The sequence below is a fragment of the Arvicanthis niloticus genome, chromosome 2 (assembly GCF_011762505.2).
Source record: "Arvicanthis niloticus isolate mArvNil1 chromosome 2, mArvNil1.pat.X, whole genome shotgun sequence".
Lineage (NCBI taxonomy): Eukaryota > Metazoa > Chordata > Mammalia > Rodentia > Muridae > Arvicanthis > Arvicanthis niloticus.
The window spans coordinates 63,363,385-63,385,283 of NC_047659.1; the positions used below are offsets into that span (position 1 = coordinate 63,363,385).

Consider the following 21,899-nt stretch of genomic DNA (forward strand, 5'->3'; position numbering starts at 1 on the left):
ACTGAGACTGACCTGCAGGTCAGGGCACATTCCACAAGACAACCATTGGCCACCCACAGGCAAGGGAAGCCTCTGCCTCGTCATTCCCGAAAGACCAATCAATTTAAAAGTCACACTGTTCTGTCAATCATATTATGCCTAGTCGCTGTTTCTCTAGTCTATTCCTTAAACAAAATAAAGACTGAGTAAATGGACTGTCTGGATTTAACACACTACCTTGAGTGTAGGACCAATGCATTGAATCATTAAAATTCCGCTTGCTTTTTGCATTGGGTTCTCATCTCTGTGTGGTCTCTGTGTTGTTCACTCAGGGGGTCTCCAATAAACTAAGGCTCTACTCGCCAGAATCTTACACTCTCAGAGGCTCTAACAGTAACTGACTGAGACAAATGCAGATACTTAGAGCCAACCCTGGGTCTGAGCCCAGGGACCTCTAAGGAAGATTGAGGGAAGGACTTAAAAAGCTGAAGGAGATGGCAACCCCATAGGAAGAACAACAGTGTCAACTAACCTGGACCCCTCATAGCTCCCAGAGACTAAGCTAAACACCAAGAAGCATACATGGGCTGGTTTGCGGCACAGGGCACAGGTGTAGCAGAGGATTGCCTTGTAGGGCCTCAGTGAGACAGGATGTCCTTAATCCTGTGGAAACTTGATGCCCCAAGGAAGAGGGATGCTGCTGAGGGTGAGATGGGGGTAGGTGAGCAGGTGGGGGAGCACCCTCTCAGAGGAGGGGGAGGAAGAGGGATTTGGTGAAGAACTCATGAAGGGGGAACAAGGAAGAGAGTCAACTTTTGGAATGTAAATAAATGAAATAATTTAATAATGATTAAAAAACAGCACAGACTAGAGTTATTAGTACCTATAAAAGTATATTCTAGGACCACATCAATTATCTATAACCCTTGTATATTGCCAAACTACAATGCCTTCAATATAAAATGTAGTTATTTCTTCTGTAATAGAAATCATTTCTTTGATACCAAAAATCAAAACAAGATCATGAAGAACTAGACAAATGCAAATGTATGTGCTTAAAATCATTAACCCATCAATGAAAGAGTGAATACCTACCTGTGGGGTAAATTTCTTAACTTTGTGAGAAAAAAAGGAAAATATAGTTCAAAAAGAAGTAGATTCTAAACAGCCAGGCTTGAAGTTACTATGATGTTTTCTGAAATCTACATAAAAATAACAAAATACAGACCAAGAATGATTGAAAGACAGCTCCAATGACAACACATATAGGCCATTCATATAATAGAAGAATTGTTATATTGTTTAATTTTATTCATCATTATCACATGTATGTTAAGTATGTCTGCAAGTAAAGGTGTACATGTGGAGAGCAAATGAAAACTTAGCAAAAACAACACATCTATGTGCTCCTAATAAAGATACTACAAGATAATTGAAGACTACGGAACATGTGTTGTTGTTTGTTTTTACATAAGATTTAAAAACATTCATAATACAATGAACTGTTTTTTTAAATATGTAAGCAAACTGTTTCAATTGAATACAGTAGTAAGGAAATGTGACCATTATGTAAAATAAGGTGGAACTTCATTTGGAATTATGAAGACAGAATTAGAATCTCCACTTTGGGGTTGGAGAGATGGTTCAGATGTCAAGAGCAGAGTCTGCTCTTCGTGAGGTCCTGAGTTCAATTCCCAGCAACTCATAACCATCTATTATGAAGTCTAGTACCTCTTCTGGCCTGCAGGTTTACATGCCAGTAGAATGCTGTATACATAACAAATAAATCTTCAAAAAATATTCACTTTTACTTCAAAAGATGCAGAAATTGAATACAATTGAAAAAATTTTTAAATAGATCTTAGTTTTGTTTTTGTATCTGTATAGCAACTATTTATATACATCTTTCTAATTTCCTAAAAAAATAATCTTAAAATCAATAAATTATTTACTCTAGTTTTAATAATCTGTAGACAGAAGTGTGGGAAAATTATATTTAATATTATACCTATAATTACTTTTTAACACCAAAATTTTCTTGTAACATTTTTATCTCTGAATTTCTCAGGATGCATATTAAACGATTCAACGTGGGTATGATAGCTGTAAAACCTTCACATACAGATTTATCATTGGGAAAGATGGAAACAGGTATAATTCCACCTTATACCAATCAAAATGGATACGATTAAAACCTCAGTGACAACACATGTTGGCAAGGATGTGGAGAAGGAGAAACATTCCTCCATTGCTGGTGGGATTGCAAACTGGTACAACTACTCTGAGTATCAATCTAAAGGTTTCTCAGAAAATTGGAAATAGATCTACCTGAAGAACCAACAATACCACTCTTGGGAATATACCCAAATGATGCCCCACCATGCCACAGGGGCACGTGTTCTACTGTGTTCATAGTGGCCTTGTTTGTGATGGCCAGAAGCTGGAAACAACCCAGATGTCCCATGACAGAAGAATGGATACAGAAAATGTGGTTCATTTACACAATGGAATACTACTCAGTATTCCATTGAGGACATCCTGAGCTTTGTAGGCAAATGGATGGAACTAGAAAATATCAGGTAACTCAGACCCAAATAGACATGCACAGTATGTACTCACTAATAAGTGGATATTAAACACACACACACACACACACACACACACACACACACACAAATAGTACAGAATACCCAAGATACAGTCCATAGATTTCAAAAAGGTCAACAAGCTGAAAGGCCCAAGTGAGGATGCCTCAGTTCCACTTGGGAGGGAGAAGAAAGCAACCACAAGGGGGGAGGGAGGGAGGTACCTGACAGAGAAAGGGGGTTGGTGGGAGAGGGGAACACGATCTGGTATTGGGTGGGGAAAGGGACTGAAGCCCTAAAGGCCAGCAGAAAGAATAGAAACAGGCTACCTAGGGAGGTAGGAGGTTGGGGGGGGGCAGGGCCTCCAGAATGTACCAGAATGTACTAGAGACCTGGGAGGTGAGAGACTCTCAGGACTCAAAGGAAGGGACTTTAGATAAAATGACCTACATTGGGGATAGGGAACTTGTAGAGCCTACCTGCAGCAGAAAGACAGGGCATCAAGTGACAGATGTGGTTGCCATCCCACAGTCAAAACTCTGACCCATAAATGTTCCCATCTGAAAGATCTACAGGGATGGAAATGCAGAGAAGCCTGAGGAAAAGAAGGCTCAGCAACAGGCCCAAAATGGGATCCAGCTCAAGGAGAGGCCCCAAAACCTGACACTATTACTGAGGCTATGGAGTGCTCACAAAAAGGGACCTATCATGACTGCCCTCTGAATGAGCAAGCAGCTTAAAGAGTCAAATGCAGATATTTTTACCCAACCAATGGGCAGAAGCTGCTGACCCCTGTGGTTGAATTAAGGGAAAGCTAGAAGGAGCTGAGGAAGATGGCAACTGTGTAGGAGGACCAGCAGTCTCAACCTGGACCTCCCAGATCCTTAACCACCAACCAGACAGCATACACCAGTTGATATGAGGCCTCCAACACATATACAGCAGAGGACTTCCAAGTTTGTGTTTAGTCAGAGAAGATGCACCTAAACCTCAAAAGACTGGAGGCCCCATGGAGTTTAGAGGTCTGGTGGGGTGGGGGCTGAGGGTGGGGACATCCTTATGGAGACAGAAGGTGGGGAGGAGGTATGGGATGTGGAACAGTTGGAGGGTAGACTGGGAGGGGAATAAAATCTGAAATTTAAAATAAATAAATAAATAAATAAATAAATAAATAAATAAATAAGAAAAACTTCTAGCAGTAGTAACTAAGACGAACAACTCAACGATTGTAATGGCCCAAAAACAACTCTATATTTCAAATCCAGTGTGTACAGTGGCAGATGATAATGCAGGCATCCATCCATTCTGGAAAAAAGAAACCAACAGATAAACCGTGGACCAAATACACTGTATTCCCAGCCCATCTCACCTATGTAGCCATCAGCAACTTTATAAACTTTCAGGTTTGTCTCTTTTGTTACTTTTATCATGGGAAAATCCAAAACATATAATTCTCAGTGTTATATTGTTTACTTTTAAATTAAATCTTAGGTACTTATGTATACCTTGGCAAAATTATGAGTATTGAAGCAGAATAAGTAATAAGGACTTGTGTTGATTTAATTGAAAATATACCTCTTGAACTAACTTTTAGATAAAGGATAGAATTATATCTATTATGGAATATCTATTTTATATATAAATATGAGAATAACATTTATCTGTAGATGAAGGCATTTTGACTAGAAGCAATCAAGTGAGCTCTACACACAGCAATTTGTTAGTGCAAAAGGACATGTACAGTCTGAGACTTCATTAATAGTTTGCTATGATACACCATCTGTGTGTCTCATTCACGTTACTGCTTCATTTAATTCCGGAAATCTGTCCTTGAAGCTCTAGAACTAGAAGATAGTCTCTGCCCAATATCCTTATATTATAACCCAGTTTAGCAATGTGTGTTCTTATCAGTTCTGGTTTTGATCGGAATACAATGTGAATAGTTCAGTAAGATTTGAGTATTTTCCCTGTATTTTATTTCTAAAAATATGAAAAATTTTTGTATATTGTAATTATTTTCTTTGTATTGTTAGCTTTACTTGATTCTCACATTGAGAATATATTCTGTTTTACACATGAGCTGTATTTCAATTTGTCACAGAGAATGTCATGCTATCATTGTGGAGAAAACATTTCACACTCCTTGGTCAACCATACCAGAACAGCTTCACTTTCTTTGTGAAGCAGACTCTAACAAAGGAGCTCTAAGGCATAGAGACAGATAACTAAGAACTGTAAATCTGTTATAATTTCCTAATTATCATTTTAATTCTTATAAAGACAAGCAATCACAGTTCTTCATTTTTGTTTGAAAGTAGGTTTTTGGGGGGTCGTTTGTTTTGTGTGTGATCAAGTCTGGAATCTATGTCTGAAAGAAATACACACACACAATTGATGAAAACAGAGGCTATGTTAGAAGGAAAGAAGGGAGGGAATATAAAGGAGGGCTAAGAGGGAGGAAAGACATGTAACTAAATTAGAATCTCAAAAATAAAACAAGAACAGTTTACAAAACTAAAAAATAAGAAAAAATAATATTAATTTTAATAGAAAAGCAATTTATCTAAAATTCACATTAAATTTCCTAAATGGGGAAGAAGTGGAAGGAGCTTTACCTAATTGCCTGTATTTCTTTGGGTAGGGTTGATCCTTGTGGGCTTTTCCCTGTCCAGTTTGGCATGTTCATTAGCCAAGGACCAGGCTCTGCTTAGAGAGGGGTTTTGAGAGAAGGGGTATCTAGAGCAACAAAATCAAAGGGCTGAAAGTCAAATCTTGGATCCAACCTGGCAGTCTATGCTATGCTGGAGACAGCTTTTCAACCTGTTTTCACTTTGTTCTGCTTTCTTGCTCTCTGATCTGCTTTCTCTGGAAATCTCCAGACATATCTCTCTCTCTTGCTCTCTCTCTCTCTCTCTCTCTCTCTCTCTCTCTCTCTCTCTCTCTCTCTCTCTCTCTTGCTCTCTCTCTCTCTCTCTTGCTCTCTCTCTCTCTCTCTCTGTCTCTCTCTGTCTCTGTTTCTCTGTCTCTGTTTCTCTCTCTCTTGCTCTCTCTCTGTCTCTCTCTGTCTCTGTTTCTCTCTGTCTCTGTCTCTCTCTGTCTCTCTGTCTTTCTCTGTCTCTGTCTGTCTCTGTCTGTCTCTCTGTCTCTGTCTCTCTCTCTGTCTCTCTTTGTCCTCTCTCTCTCTCTTCTCTAGACTGTTCTCTAAGCAGTTTTCTCTTGCTAGTCTGAAAAATTCCCTGAATAGCTCATCTCCTGCAGATCTTAAGCCCAGTCTTTTATTCTACATATCAATCCAGTCATTTACTCCAGGTTTCCTTTTGGTTATCCTAAGAATCAGTGTCCTGTGACCCAGCCCCTTACACACATTTTCTTTTAACTTTGCAAAAGGATTTAGAGATATGCCTGCCTCTCTGAGGCTCAGATGAGATAGCTGGGTGGGACTCATTCATGAAATTACCACTTCTACTACACCTGTGCCTAACACATGTCCCTGGCTGACCTTGAACTCAGGAATCTGCCTGCCTTTGTATCTTTTTGACAAGCTGGCTCCTTAATGCAGCTACATTTGTTCCTTTAGCTTCGAGAAGCACCTCATATAATTCATATTACATTCTTATTTTTTACATAGTTGTGAAATTATATATTTTAGACCTTATATTTTTAGAGTTCTTTTTGACAGCTTTAAGGGCTGTCCTGAAGGTCCCAGAGTTTATCATTTTGCTGAGACACCAGCTACATCTTTGCCTCCTAGATTTGTGCTATCTGGTTATCCTGGAGTCATTAAAGTTAACAGGGAGCCCATTTCTTAAAAGAAGAATGTAAATTATGTACATTATTATACAAACAAACCTCATACCCAAGGCTGCCATTGACACTCATAGAGAGCCACAACTGCTGGCCCTGCCCAACAGCAGGACCATGTCATTCTGTCCCCACAAAGGCCATGCTGGACTCAATACTCATAGGGAACATTTTTGATTGATACCAGTATTTTAAAGATAGTGTGTTTTCCAATTTTATAAAACACACATTCTTGTAAGTTACTAATTAAATAAAATTTAAATGTTTTCAAGGACAACATAGTTGTATAATCTATCTAAGTAGAACTATTTTTATAATTTTTAATTAGATTTATCATAAAATAAAATAGGTATCAACAATACATATTAAGGCATTAATATTTTATTAATACCTATTAATGAAGTAAGTGGACAAAAGTATCACTTGTTAAAGTCTGATGGCTGTCTATTACTTAAGAAATACATCAGAAATTCTCAGTGTGGGGAGTGCACTCTTACTCTGCCTGTAGTTGATGTTTTACACCAGAGTTTTTGCATTGCATTTTTCATCTCTGAATTTCTCAGAGTATATATTAAAGGGTTCAGCATGGGAGTAATAACTGTAAAAACCACACTTATTGACTTATCAATGGGAAAGTTAGACACTGGCCTAACATAAATGAAAATGCAGGGGACGAAAAAAAGGACAACCACAGTGATGTGGGAGCTGCAGGTGGACAAGGCTTTGCGTCTCCCTTCCTGACTGTAGCTTTTAAGAGAGTTTAGGATGAATACATAGGAGATTATGAGAAGAATAAAAATGACCATACAGATTGCTCCACCATTCGCAACCACAGTAAGACCAATGAAGTAAGTGTCACTGCATGCAAGTCTCAATAGTGGGTACATGTCACAGATAAAGTGGTCAATGACATTGGGTCCACAGAAAGGAAGATTAGACACAAAAGCAAGTTGAATCACAGAGTGGGCAAACCCACCAACCCAGGCTATCACCAACAAAAGAATGCAAATCTGCCGATTCATGATGGTCAAATAGTGAAGGGGCTTACAGATGGCCACATAGCGATCATAGGCCATCACCACCAGAAGGAAGACCTCAGCACCACCAAATAAGTGCTCAGTAAAGAGTTGGCCCATGCAAGCTGTGAATGAGATAGTCTTTTTGTCAGAGAGTAAGTCCATAATCAACTTGGGTGATGTGGAAGTGGAATAAACAGCATCCATGATTGACAGATAAGCAAGGAAGAAGTACATTGGGGAATCCAAGGAGGGGCTGGCAATTACTGTGGCCACAATAAGCAGGTTGCCCACCATTGTTACAATGTAGATGAGTAAAAACATAACAAACAATGCTTTCTGTCCAGTTGGATCCTGAGTGAGGCCCAGGAGGATAAATTCTGTGACATTGTTTCTCTGTCCCATTTAAATATATTTGGATTGTATCTCAGTGGAAAACTCAGGAAAATAGGATCTGCAATGATAGAATGAAAAAGACCACGAATCTATTCTATTCTGAAGCACATCTTCATCTTTATCTTCTATAGTAGAGAACATGCAGGAAACATTTAGTAGCATCTATTCAGGTCCTCATCTAACCAGCACAATAGACTCCCCTTAGAAATTTTGTGTTCCTCAGATTCCATTTGAAGCATTACAATTAATATCACTTACTCTAAATCTTCACAAATTCACAGAAAACCAAGCCACAATAAACAAAGAAAAAATTCTTCCTTCCAACAAACTCACTTCTTAGTGATGACAGTTATCCAAAAATATATAACAAGATATAGTCAGTTCTTTGAACTGATAGAGTTGTATCTGTCAACATGTATAGAAAACATATGTATGAATAAGATCTGTATATCACCAAAATTCACATCTTATTGAAATATCTCACAGTATATATTAGGCAGTCAGTCATTCAAGTCTCAAAGGATGCTCAGTCTTTTGATTCACTCATTGAATCTAAAGATACTGGATAAAATAACCAAAACCTTCTACAGACAAGATGTACTGGGACAATGGTGGCACAAAACTTGTGTGTGTGTGTGTGTGTGTGTGTGTGTGTGTGTGTGTGTGTGTGAATTGTAGTCCAACCAAAGGAAGACTGGAAACAAAATAAAAGTAGTTCTAGGGAAGATAAAATAAAACAAATACCAAAGAGAATCTACTTCTCTAGATGGCCACCATGATGTGCCTCCTATATGTCTCATTCACATAACTGCTTTATCTCATCAGGAGATCCTCCTTAAAGAAACAAACTGACAAAGGCACACCTGTTGCAGGTCACAAAGATGTGAAAGAATTGCTTCCAGTTCTCCTTAAGTTACAGCCCATTTTGTGTATGTTTATTTTTTTTAACCTTGGGTTCTAGTTTTAAGAAGATAGAGGTTCTACTACTCAATGAAATTATTGTTTAATTATGTTGTTATTTATATAGCCAGTAAAGACTGGTATTTGATCTATAGTTTATTGTGTCAATTATCAAGTATTTTGCAGCAAAAAAAATTTGAAGAATAGTCTCAACATGCTTTTAAATTAAAGTCTTAATATCTTTAAAATATTAACACAGATTATTAAGAATATTTTTTTTCTCAAAGAACAAGGAGTAGTACTGGGAAGGTGGGAGATGATGAAAGAGAGAAAAAGAGAGAAATGTTGTAAAAGTTTTAAAAATGTGGTTTTCTCAAAATAAAATATGCATTCACAAAATTATCACATTGGTATTTTTAATAATAATTTTAAATATATATTTAGTTAATATAAGTTCTGTGCTATCCTGAGCATGAGTTTGTCTCTGAATACATACAAATGTGCTTGCTTAGGGCATTTAGGTCAAATAACTTTCAAGATCATGGTACAGATTTTTTTCTTTTACATTGTATCATGGTTATTAAGACATATTTTTTTCTAATTCACATACCTAAAACAAATTACATGTTAATGTATTAGGCAATAATTCTCATAAAGAAAATATATTTCTCATAAAGAAATAATTTCTCATAAAGAAAAATATAAGGTACTAAACTGATTGGTTTGTCTGTTACATATTTAGCATAAACCCTTTGTTGTTGTCAATACAAAAATTAAATACCTGTCAAATAAAAAACTAAAACAGACTCTGTGTGGTATATTCCAATTAAATTCTGTGTTTAGTAAATTTGCTATTGAATTCAGTTGCCCCCAGAGAGAATATATGGTGTTTTAGTCATTTGTTGTATTTCAAGGTATCATAGGAATTTATCTTGCAACATTCTCAGTTATTTTGTAAATGTATATTTTGGGACTTGTCCTGGGTTTATAAAATTAATGTTTCTTTCACCTTTGTAGCTATAGTGTGATAATAAAATACATGAATAACTTATGTGTAGGTCTAGAAATAATCGCAATTGGTGCCTATTTCAATATTTAGAAACCAGCTTACCATTAACTCAATCTTCTAGAGAGGTATAAAACAGCCAAGTGAATGTCCATCATATAAAATCACTTAAAATCAACATTTACTATATAACAGGAGATAAAAATCCTTACCTGCTAAGAAACAAAAGTTTCTTGGAGAAATAAAGATATATATTTTCATTGCTGTACAAAATTAGATCTGTTAGGGAAATCAACCTAATGTGGAATATTATTTCATATATTGAATATACAAACTCAGAATTTAGCAACACAATTTTTCCTTAAAAAGTAACACAAATTTTTCTCTCAGTCATTTCTTGTGAAACAATGAAAACTGACTATGCTATGAGGACTCATGATTGATGTGTTTACATTTAACTGCCTAAGTGTTAGTCCCTCTATTTACAAAGCCAAAACTTCAAGTTAATTTCTTAGAAAAGATGACTGAGGCTTTCCATAAGTATAAGCAGATTTCTATTTTATTTTCAAGAATCATTTTTTTAGGAAATACTTATTCTTCCTTACTAAGTAGAATACCTATTTGTATATCTACAAAATTTCAGCAAGGAAATTCAAACCTTACACAAAATTCTGGGAGTAGTCATAGATATGAGAAGACAGTATGCTAGTCTGAGGACTGGGGTCCAACTAAGGCATCCTCTTGCTTTTACAGAATGAAGTTCTCAAAATGCCCTTAGGCTATTCTACCTAAAGAGCAACTCCTTCTTTTATATGTGCAGATACACCCTATGGCTTTTACATCATCACTAGTTTAACACTAAGAGACAAGAGACTGCAATCATCATAGATCTATTAGTTAGACTATTTGGAACAAATTCAAATTCAGCAAGCTCTTTCAAACAACTTCCTTCCCTGGTCAAGTCCCTAGAGGAAAGAGAGCTGCCAAGAGATTCTGACTTATTTGTAAAATAATGAACCTATAAGATGAATTGAAAAATTCTGATCTGCAATGATTGATAATATATGAATTGTAAATGATCAGATATTTAGTAAGTCTAATAGTATTTAAAACATGCGGAAGAAGAGAGTATGCCCATCCTCCCCTCCAACCACCAAGCATACAAAGGCATTCCACTCCAACTAAGAAGCTTTGTATATAAAGCCAGAGAACTCAGAACTTTAGACTGCAGGAGTGGTGTCCAGCTCTTCAGAAGACAATCTGTGCAAGTTGTGCACTATTGGACTGTAGGCTTTGGTTAAGCTTTGACTCTGTGTCAGAGGAAGTTGCAAGGATATTTATGGTTTCAGTCATTTCACTTCTTTTCAGTATACTATGAATTGAATTATGAATTGTATAACAAAGTGAAGACAGGGAAAACAATTCTTTCTCAGTGCATGTACAGTATCTGAAAGGCTTCCACTGTTAATCCTTTATCTTGGCACTCTATCAGCTCCAGTGAACCGGTATAGTGTGCTTAAATAGACACTGAATCTTTGATGCCATAAATACCCATATAAACAAGCTTCATTACAAGTTGGTTGTTTTCAACTTACCAAATAAATGAAATAAAACTATAAATCCCAAAAGTTATATGTATTTCTTCTAAGTTAAACACTAAGCACTATAAAACATTTAATTCCGTAAAAAAAAAAAATCAAGACATAAAGTCATCAGGCTACAAATTATCATTACAAAATTACTAGATAATAGGTATCCAGAAGAAATATAGTTGTAAGAAGTAAAAAATTATATTTGGATTTTCTATATTTATAATTTTTTTGACAAATCAAAAATGGACAATTTCAGAATGGATCACTTGATGAAGTTGCTTTATGAATGCAATTTCCTAAGTCTATTCAAACTGAATTCAAAGAAGTACTAATGTTTGTTTTAGTCTGAGTGGAGTGAAAGTGCTTGTAGATCATATGATGCCTACACCAGGTCAAATTGGAATTTGTTTGCCTCTTCAAGAAAAATATTTGGAGAGTATTATCATAGTGCATTGCCTCCAAATATGCCAGATTCATGATAATTCTCTATAGCCCAGATCTGGCATCACTCCAGAATACTAGAAAGAGATTATGTTTTTGTCACTTATGACATTAAAAATGACATTTCTCAGTACAAAATATCAAAAAATGAACAATAAGGAGAGATAATGAAATTAAGTCATAAAAGCCTTACAAACAAAAGAGTTGCTGACCTGTAGGGTTGATGTTGTCCTAAGAAACAACAAAATGAATTCACTGTCTGCAAAGAAGTGGACTATATAAACAACCAGGCTTGATTTGTCTGTACAATTGTTTTATATACCAGATCTGTCATTCAGGTAAAAAACTAAAAATATGGAACAAAAAGTGTGACTGAAAGATAGAGTAAAGAAAACATATAGATGATGCAGATAAAAAGAAAAGAGTTATTTAAAGATGAGCTTAAACTGTAAGAATCTGTAAATCACTAGGAGTATTAAATGAATTTTGTAAGTTTAAATACTAAAAAAAGTATTAGTTAAAACATAGAATTCAATATTTAGATTTAATGGCAGATTATAAGTGCACAATAGAGAATTAGTCAATTGGAAGAAATGTAGTCATCGCATACCCCAAACAAAAAAAACCAATGAAATAGTTTTAAAATAATATATGAGTTTTGTAAATTAATCATTCCATTTGTTTACATCTCAAATGATATCTCACTTCCTTGTTACCTCTCCACAAAACCCCCCCATCCCACATCCACCCTCTCCCCCCTCCCTTTTGCCTCTATTAGGGTGTTCCCCACCCACCCACCATCTCCAGCCCCACCACCCCAGCATCTCCTACACTGGGGCATCAAACTTCCACAGAGCCTCCCCTCCCATTGCTGTCAGATAAGGCCATCCTCTGCTACATATGTATCTGGAGTCATGGATCCCTCCCTGTACACTCCTTGGTGGGTGGTCTAGTCTCTGGGAGTACTGGGTGATCTGGCCAGCCTATGTTGTTCTTGCTATGGGGTTGCAATCCCCCTCTGCTCCTCAAGTCCTTCTTCCAGCTCAGCCATGGGGTCCCTGAGCTCAGTCTGATGGTTGGCTCCAAGCATCTGCATCTGCATTGTTTAGTTGTTGGCCAGATCTCCCCCAAGGAGCAGGCACAGCTGGTTCCTGTCAGCAAGCCTCTTGATCACAAGAACAATGTAGGGTTTGTTGTCTGCATACAGGATGGATCCCCAGGTGGGACAGTCCCTGGATGACCCTTCCTTCAGTCTTTGCTCCATTTTTTGTCCCTTTTCTTCCTTTGGACTGGAACATTTCTGGGTTAAAAACTTTGAGATGAGTGGATGCCCCCATCCCTCAACCTTCAAGCTGTACCTATTTGCTGGAGGTGGTCTCTACAGGTTCTATCTCTCCCTTCTTTGTGCATTTCAGCTAAAGTCATCCCTGTTAGGTCCTTGGAGCCTCTCTTTTCCCTGGTGTCTGGGACCCTCCAGTGGCTATCACCAGTTCCTCACCCCCCAACTTTCGGCTATATATTTGTTTCCCTGACCCTCTGTACCTCTCTCTCATCCCTTCCCATACCTGAAGATGTCCTCTTATTTCCTCTCTCCCTCCCAGGTCTCCTTCTCCCTCCACCTCCCATGATGATCCTGTTACCCCTCAAGGCAGTATCCTTGAGCATCTACACCCTGGTCTTCTTTCCTCCCAAGCTCCATGTGGTCTGTGAGTTGAATCATGGGCATTGTGAGCTTTTGGGTTAATATGTACTTATCAATGAGTATATACTATATGTGTTCTTTTGTGTCTGGATTACCTCACCCTGGAAGGAATTGAACTAGAAACTCATTTGAAAATCTCCTTACTGAGGGTGGGCTTTCATCGTACAGCTGTCTAGTTAGAATGAAGGCCTGATCAATGGGAGAGAATTCATCCCTGGTACAATAAACCTACCCAACTACCCAAGACTGGTGAGGTGACAGACAGAGGAGAACTGACTAATGCCAGTTTCCTAAATTACTGTAATCTCTAACTACATTCTTTTTTTTTCTTTTTTATTGGACATTTTATTTGCATTTCAGATGTTATCCCCTTTACCCCATTCCCACGCCCCCACCCAGGAATCCCCTATGCCATTTCCCCTCCTCCTGCTTCCATGAGGATGTGTCCCCCTCCCCCCCCCAGACTCCCACATCCCCACCCTCTAATTCCCCCACACTTGGCATTCAACCTTCATGGGACCAAGGATCTTCTCTCCCACCTATGCTTGACAAGGCCATCCTTCCCTACATATGCAGCTGGACCCATGGGTCCCTCCCTATGTGCTCCCAGGTTGGTGGTTTACACCCTGGGAGCTCTGGTTGGTTGGTATTGTTGCTCTCTTCATGGGGCCAAAAACCCTTTCATTCTAAATAGTTACCTATATACCTAACCAAAGATTAGTGTAGCTCTTACTCCTCAGCAAAGAGGCTTCTTTTTATACCTGGTAGAGAGGTGTGTGAATCTTCAAAGTGACCATAGCATGCCAGCCCCAATTGAGAGATGTGCATTGCAAACCCCTACCCTGAAGGCTCAAAGAATCTATGGAAAATGGATCAGAAAAATAAGTCCTAAGTACAAAATGTCTCAATGTAGATAGATTCCCTAGACATGAGAAGGAACATCCACCCATGAAAACTGAACTCTGTAGTTTGCTTGAACAAAACTTTTATGACAACACCACTTTTCATACTTACATAGATGGGGAAAATTCCACAGTTTCCCCCTGCTCCTAGATGAAGAGCTACAAGTAGTTAATAGCTGCTGACAGAGGGATAATCAATTTTGTTTAGGGAAGACCTTCCATGTGAATTGCCCAATCTCAAATGGCCAGCTCTGGACATACAAAGAAATAAAGAATGCTAAATCAACTAGTGGGTTTATATGCACACACAGACACACACACACACACAGAGACACACACACACACACATAAAACTTAAGGGTCATGAATCTGAAGATAGGTAGGGGGATGGGAGGAGTTGAACATGGATGAGGGAAATTCAGCGCTCATGTATAATGTTATCCAAAAATATTTTATCTGAAAAAGAAAAATAAATTTCAGAAATTCTTTATTGTGCCATTGGTATATTTACTATGCCTTTATCTCAGCTCCTTCAGTCATGTGGTTGGGAATTTTGATTATAGCACATAGTTCTTGAATATGGTGGTCCCATTTAATTTCCTCCTAAATCTTAGCACACAGCACTCTCAACCTTGCCTCCCCCCCCATGTATGATACTATTCTCCTTGGTGGAGACTGTTGGTAATATTTTCTTTGTGACTTTCATTTGCCTTAATTAGTTTTTTCATGTCAAATATTTACTTTTTTCATTTTTTGTTTCCTTGCTGGACTTTCACGTTGATTTTGTCACCCATTTTGCTGATATTTTCTTCTTTTCTAACTTTCTTCACTATAGCATGAACAAAATCATCTGATAATTTGTGTTTGTTTTCAGGTCATTGATCATTTTACTAGATTTTGAAAACATTGTCATCTAGAACTTTACCAGTTTCAGTATCTTTTACTTTAGAGGTTGAGAAATTTGAAGAGGTCATGTTGCCCTGATTTTCACTGTTCTTATTTCTTTGTTCTGTGATTTGCTCATATTTTCGTTTGGAAAAATTTTTAGCTAGCTTTCTTTCTTTTCTTTCTTTCTTTCTTTCTTTCTTTCTTTCCTTCTTTCTTGTTTTTTGTTTTTTTGTTTGTTTTGGAATAGAGTAGTGGAAACTTCTTATTGGACAGCCTTTTTAATACTTTTAATTAGCAATTAGTTGCATATGAAAACATAGAATCATGGGATTTGAAAGAACCAATGCATTGTATGCAAGAATAATCAATCAATTTGCAAAAATCAATCAATTGAACACACTGAGTAAGTTGAAAATTAAAACTTTCTGTTCAATTCATTAAATACAGAAAATGAGGAGCTATTAGCTATACTATAGGCATCTACCTTATATCTCTTTGTTTATATATACAATATATTCTGAGTTTGGCTTTTCCCTCCACAAACTCTTCCCAGAAACCCCACTACCTCCTGACCTATCCAACTGCATAATCTCTGTATCTGTTTTTTGGAAACAGACAAAATGTGATATTAAAAAATATAAATAGAGTCAACAGATGTGAAAAAATATAAATAGTGTCACTCTAAGCACAAGGGAGGGAGGTACTGCCCTAACAAGATATCTTCCTTTGTTAAGCAAAATCTCCACTGCCAGATATGGGTTATATCTGGTTTAGTCATTAATCAAAGCAGTTCCATGGAAAACCCCTAACAACTGAGGCTGTTGCCAAAGCTATTGGTTACTCTCCATAAACTGATTCAAGGCCCTATTACTGAAGACAACACTTACATATTTCATTGTACCCAGAAAAGTCAAGCTAGTGCCTAACTAGAGGCTTTACCAGTTCTCGTCAAGCTAGCCCCTAACTAGAGGCTTTACCAGTACTCGTCAAGCTAGCGCCTAACTAGAGGCTTTACCAGTACTCGTCAAGCTAGCGCCTAACTAGAGGCTTTACCAGTACTCGTCAAGCTAACGCCTAACTAGAGGCTTTACCAGTACTCGTCAAGCTAGCTCCTAACTAGAGGCTTTACCACTGCTAACTAGTAGTGTTCATGGTACTGGAAGGTACTCTGCATGCTATCAGAGGGTAACAGTAGTCACCAACATAGTTGTAAACCCATGATTTACAACAGTGACCAGCAAGCATGATGCACTACTGCAATTAATTAACAATTAACATTCTTTGATTAATTAACCACTTTCTGGTTAGATTGAAGACCCAATTCAAAAATAACCGACTCTTGAAGTCTTAATCCTAAATTCTAATTAGTAAGGAAAACTGATGTTTGCTATCTGGATTATAACAACATAAAGCACATGATTATTGAGAGCATTGGTGACTTCTTTTGCTCCTTGTTGCATTTTAATTGCTTTGGATTACTATTATTATACAAACAAGAGGACTGGACTTCCTGGTAGTGAGCTGTGAGGTTGCCAGTGGCAGTATTTATCAGTACATCACTCTGGACAGGAGGATTAGGCTATGGTTCTGTGGGAACAGCATCCCTAGGAGCTGATAATCAGAGCCGGAGATTGTAGCATGATACCAGGAAGAATCTGAACCAATCCATTACTTTATTTCTCTTGACTATATTTTCCTAACAGCTTTTTTGACGATGGTATTCTCTAAAACATCTAATGTTAGACTCTGCACTGTATTACTATACTTCATGGATTCTGTTATTTTTACATATGAAAGTCAGAAGCTGTTTTCTTTCAATATGCCATGAGCTCCTATGGAGACAGAGATTGAAAAATAGTAGTGTTAGACATTCTAAGCTCAGAACTTTGATGGGTTGTTTTTATAACTATGAAAATATGTTAGCAAAGATGCCAGTCACCAGGTGAATTCATATGATTTTCCAATTGTGAAAAAAGATTTGGTATTTTTCTATATATCTCCATAGTTCATTTAAATACTTTGTATGAACCTTTGTACATGTCTCTTTATCATTAATATTAAAACTATAATATTATTTCCACTTAGTACTAATATGTTAAGAATTTTAACAAAATTATACACAAATGTCTCTTAAATATAAAACTAAAATTTATATTTTAAATATTAATGTGCTATTAATAGTCTGAGAGGTAAAGAATGATCCAAGTAGCTATATATTATTTCTTTATTCTTGGTAATAAGCTTTTCCATCTCTCAAAATCAATTTAATTTATTTAAGAAACACAAAAGAATTATTCATAAAGTAAAATAAATCTATAGTAGTAATTTTGGCACATTAATCTTTTGTCTGTGTAAAACTATTCTGTTGTACAAATTTAATGTGTATTTTCTACACATTCTGAAAATCTTAAAAATGAATGTTGTTCATTTAAAGTATTCATATAATAATTATTTCATGGCTCTTAGTTACTAACATTGAGGAGAAATTTAGTGTAATAAAATAATTTTCTGACTTTCCTATGGATTTCTATACTGTGTATAGGATTAGATATTCTACTAGGGTGACAGTCCCTAGAAAATTGACTCCCTTTCTTAGCACCCAACATTTTATGGTCTATTTCATTTTCACCTCATTTCCCTTTACTTGTCCAAACTTTCCTCATGGCATTTTTCATCTCTGCATTTCTCAGAGTATATATGAGGGGATTTAACATAGGGGTGATAACAGTGTAAAATACAGTTAATGACTTATCAATGGGTAAAGTAGAAGGAGGTCTCACATACATAAAAATACAGGGAACAAAGAAGAGGACTACCACAGTGATATGGGAGCCACAGGTGGATAAGGCTTTGCGCCTTCCTTCCTGACTGAGATTCTTCAAAGAGTGAAGAATGACCCCATAAGAAATGATCAACAGCATAAAGATGACCACACAGATTGCCCCATCATTGGCCACAACTGTGAGGCCAATAACATAGGTGTCTGTGCAGGCTAATTTTAATAAGGGGTACATGTCACAGATGAAGTGATCAATGATATTAGGACCACAGAAAGGAAGGTTATATACAAATAGAAGTTGGACTACAGCATGCAAGAAACCCCCAAACCAGGCCAACAACAATAGCAAAACACATACACGTTGGTTCATGATAGTCAGATAATGTAAGGGTTTGCAGATGGCTACATACCGATCATAGGCCATGACAACTAAAAGTAAGATCTCAGCTCCACCAAACAAGTGTCCTATGAAAAGCTGGCTCATGCAAGCTTTGAAGGAAATAGTTTTCTTCTCATAGAGTAAGTCTATAATCATATTTGGTGTAACTGTGGTTGAATAAACAGCATCCATAAATGATAAGTAGCCAAGAAAGAAGTACATGGGGGCATCTAAACTTGGGCTGACCACAACAGTCACCACAATGAGTAGATTTCCTGCCATTGTCACAACATAGATGACCAAGAACACAACAAATAATATTTTCTGGCCTTCAGGACTCTGAGTAAGGCCCAAGAGAACAAACTCAGTCACATTGTTTCTCTGTTCCATGTATTCTTCTGTATGTTTTTATGTCAGTGTTCAAACAAAGTATTGGAAATGATAGCAGTAACTTCCTGAAAATTTAAAATAGTGTTTATTCATTCTGTAAATAAGAAAATAGAGATTGTGGCTTATTTTATTCCAGAACTTATCAATAACACAAAGAGGAGTCTCCAGATTCAATGTTGTTACAGGCCAACTGAAAGAGAAATAAATTAAAGACATATTCAGGAAAAGAACAGATTGTGAAATAAGTGATGTGTCAAAATAAGTTATTACAGCTACTCAGCAACTGATGAAGTCAGACATAAAACTAGTATAATAAACAAAAGCAGAATAAAGATAGTTTAAAGATATAATGTGAAATTAAAATGTTAATATATAGAAGAAAAAAGCATGCAAGAAATTAAATAATAATTGAGCATAAACTATATTATAATCTCAAAAATAAAAAATAAGATTTCAATTACATAAAACTTAACTTTATTATTTAAAAAGCAAGTAAAAAGTACATTCAAACATATTAAAAACATTATAGGATGTTGAAACCCAAATGTAAAAAGAAAATAAAAAATGTGTGAGTCTATACCTATTAATTCAGCAATAAATTAATCATGTAGTTGAAAGGAATATTTAAAGTCTATGTTTGTACACATTTGACAATATATATTAAGTAAGAACATGTTATCTCATCAACCTATCCTTTAAAATCTGTCCCATAGAAATTAGAGACAAGGTACATGAGGACATACTTCACTATTTTATTTATAATCACATGAAGGAACAAACTTTAAAATAGTAAATGAAATGGTAATAAATAGAGAGAATACAAAATTTATTAAATATAAAATATTGATGCAAAAGAATAACAATTACTCCAAAAGACTGTTCAATAACATAAATAAGCATAATATGATATACATGTTTATTATAAAGGATTTACATGAGAAAACATGAAAGAATGTGTTTTGCTACAAATATAAGTTACATTTGTACTATTTATGCAGGAAGAATCAAGGAGTTCTGTATGAACAGATGAAATTGACAGGAGGAAAAATTTGAGAGAGGGAGAGAAAGACAATTTGATTTCATGTACCAAAAAACTATACTATATACATGTGCACATGCCATGGCACACATGATGCGGTCAGAGGACAATTTGTAGGAGACAGTTTTCTTTATCCACCATGTGGGCCTAAAGGACAATGAAACTCAAGTCATAAGTTCTCATAGCAGGCATCTTAAGTTGAGTCATCTAAACAGCCCATCTCTTTACCAGTCTCAGGAACACTACTCATACTTTCCCTTCCTTTTTCTACATCATATTTCTCCCAATATTTCATTATTCTGTCATCATACTTATATATAGTCCATTAAAAATCTATCCCTTTGTCCTACATCACGTTCAATGAGCCACCCTCCTGCATTCTATGCTCACTTATAGTCCTCACTTCACTAAACAAACCTGACTGGTTTTTTTCTTCCTCTTTTTCATCCTGCCACTTATGTCACCTGAAGTAGCAGCATGCTTAAGAGTTGTGCTAGTTTCTTTAAATCCACTCATTCAACAACTGCAGTGCTACATCATTCTCAAGTGCCTCACATATTAAACAACGGTAAGAAAAAACTCTAAGTTGACACTATCAACTGCCTATTCAGTGGAAGATCCCTCAAGTAAGTTACACTAGGAACTAATTGCTAAGAATAGTAAGCAGGAAAATATATTCTGGATTTTTATAATATATTAAGGCATCCAAAAGCATTACACTTTTGTATGAATCTAAAAACATTATAAAAGTCACAGTGAACACTTAATGAGGATAATTATCAACCACAGAAGAATTTTTAAAAGAACCTTGCAAATAAATATATATCCTTAGCTATTTAAGAAAGGACATAGTCATTTGGCCCAAATTCAGGAATATGGTACCTGACTAGTAGTCCTGAATGAAGACAGCTTCACACATTTGACTCTATTTCTTAAGAGAGAACAAAGTCTGTGGATATTTTATACAACACACAATGACAAACCATTCTATCATTGTAAGTCCAATGATAATTTCCTTCTAATTAGATTCACTGGGACTTTAATTGTAATTGTGAAGGCAGGATATGCATCTCCAGAGATTCCCTAAAGACAAAATCACTATACATTTTACAGGACAATGACCTTTGAGAAAAATGTAATCAATGAACAACTTGAGGACAAATTTCCAAATAATAAAGTCCAGTATGTGTCAAAAATTAAAGTGCATATATGCAAATCATGGTGAATATAGAGTTTAACATATATTTTCTCTGTTGACAATTGAACTTATAACCAGAATAAGAGGAATACTAATTTCAGAAATAGTTGCCAAAGGCTTAATTCAACTGTAGAGATTTCCCTTAAGGGGAAAACAGCTTAAGTTTATGTAAACTTTCAGAGACCAGATGGTAGACTGTGTATTTGTATAAGTACAAGAATGGGGAAATAGAAAGAGGTGGGAGATTGTTCTATGTCTTTAAGATACCTCAGAGACTAACCATTAAAATGGACCTGGAAGTCCCTAGTCCATAACACACAAACTAACTCTCTCTCTCTCTCTCTCTCTCTCTCTCTCTCTCTCTCTCTCTCTCTCTCACACACACACACACACACACACACATACACGCACACAAACATACACACATAGAAAGAGAGAGATCAAAGAATTTTATTCTCAAAAAATATGTATCTGTAGGAATATAGCTATAAATTGATAACAAAAATATAACTAAAATTTAATTAGTTTTCAAATCTAGCAACCAAATGAGTAAGTCTCCTTTGGAACATAATCTATGCATAAAAATTTCTACAAATAAAGCTAATCTTCATAGTGAAATTGCAAATATTCATATTTTAGAAGCAATAATACTCTTGTTTACTTTAAGTATTTGCTGAATTTTATGAATATAAAAGTGAAAAGAACAATTGCTTCTACTTCAAGTATACCACTGTTGTTTGGGCAAATATAATATATTGATAAATATAATAAATATAATAATATGTATATATATACATGTATATGTATATATATATTGTGAAGTGGTCACTTTAAGTAAGTCAATAATACACTTATCACTTCAGATGACTGAGTCTCTTTAAAGTATGTTTATGGTTAGAAAAGTTA

At 36.1% G+C, this 21,899-nt stretch overlaps 2 protein-coding genes across 4 annotated transcripts; both read right to left on the reverse strand.

Annotated features, from left to right (window-relative positions):
• Nucleotides 1-4,171: 4,171 nt before the first annotated feature.
• On the reverse strand, nt 4,172-10,488 carry LOC117703532 (olfactory receptor 4A16-like). 2 transcript variants are annotated; one of them, XM_076929125.1, is made up of 2 exons: nt 10,347-10,488; nt 4,172-7,835 (listed from the first exon to the last, which is right to left on the reverse strand). In XM_076929125.1, exon 2 carries the CDS (start codon nt 7,784-7,786, stop codon nt 6,839-6,841), a length of 948 nt encoding a protein of 315 aa, XP_076785240.1. In that variant the 5' UTR covers nt 7,787-7,835; nt 10,347-10,488; the 3' UTR covers nt 4,172-6,838. The 2 variants fall into 2 exon arrangements, with proteins under 2 accessions (XP_076785240.1, XP_076785239.1); XM_076929124.1 differs by having other exon boundaries at nt 9,896-10,488.
• A 3,898-nt stretch (nt 10,489-14,386) lies between these two features.
• Nucleotides 14,387-20,786, reverse strand: LOC117703441 (olfactory receptor 4A15-like). Of its 2 annotated transcripts, none has more exons than XM_076929126.1 (2): nt 20,678-20,786; nt 14,387-19,942 (listed from the first exon to the last, which is right to left on the reverse strand). In XM_076929126.1, exon 2 carries the CDS (start codon nt 18,754-18,756, stop codon nt 17,839-17,841), a length of 918 nt encoding a protein of 305 aa, XP_076785241.1. In that variant the 5' UTR covers nt 18,757-19,942; nt 20,678-20,786; the 3' UTR covers nt 14,387-17,838. The 2 variants fall into 2 exon arrangements, with proteins under 2 accessions (XP_076785241.1, XP_076785242.1); XM_076929127.1 differs by having other exon boundaries at nt 14,387-18,946; nt 20,678-20,766.
• Nucleotides 20,787-21,899: the final 1,113 nt, after the last annotated feature.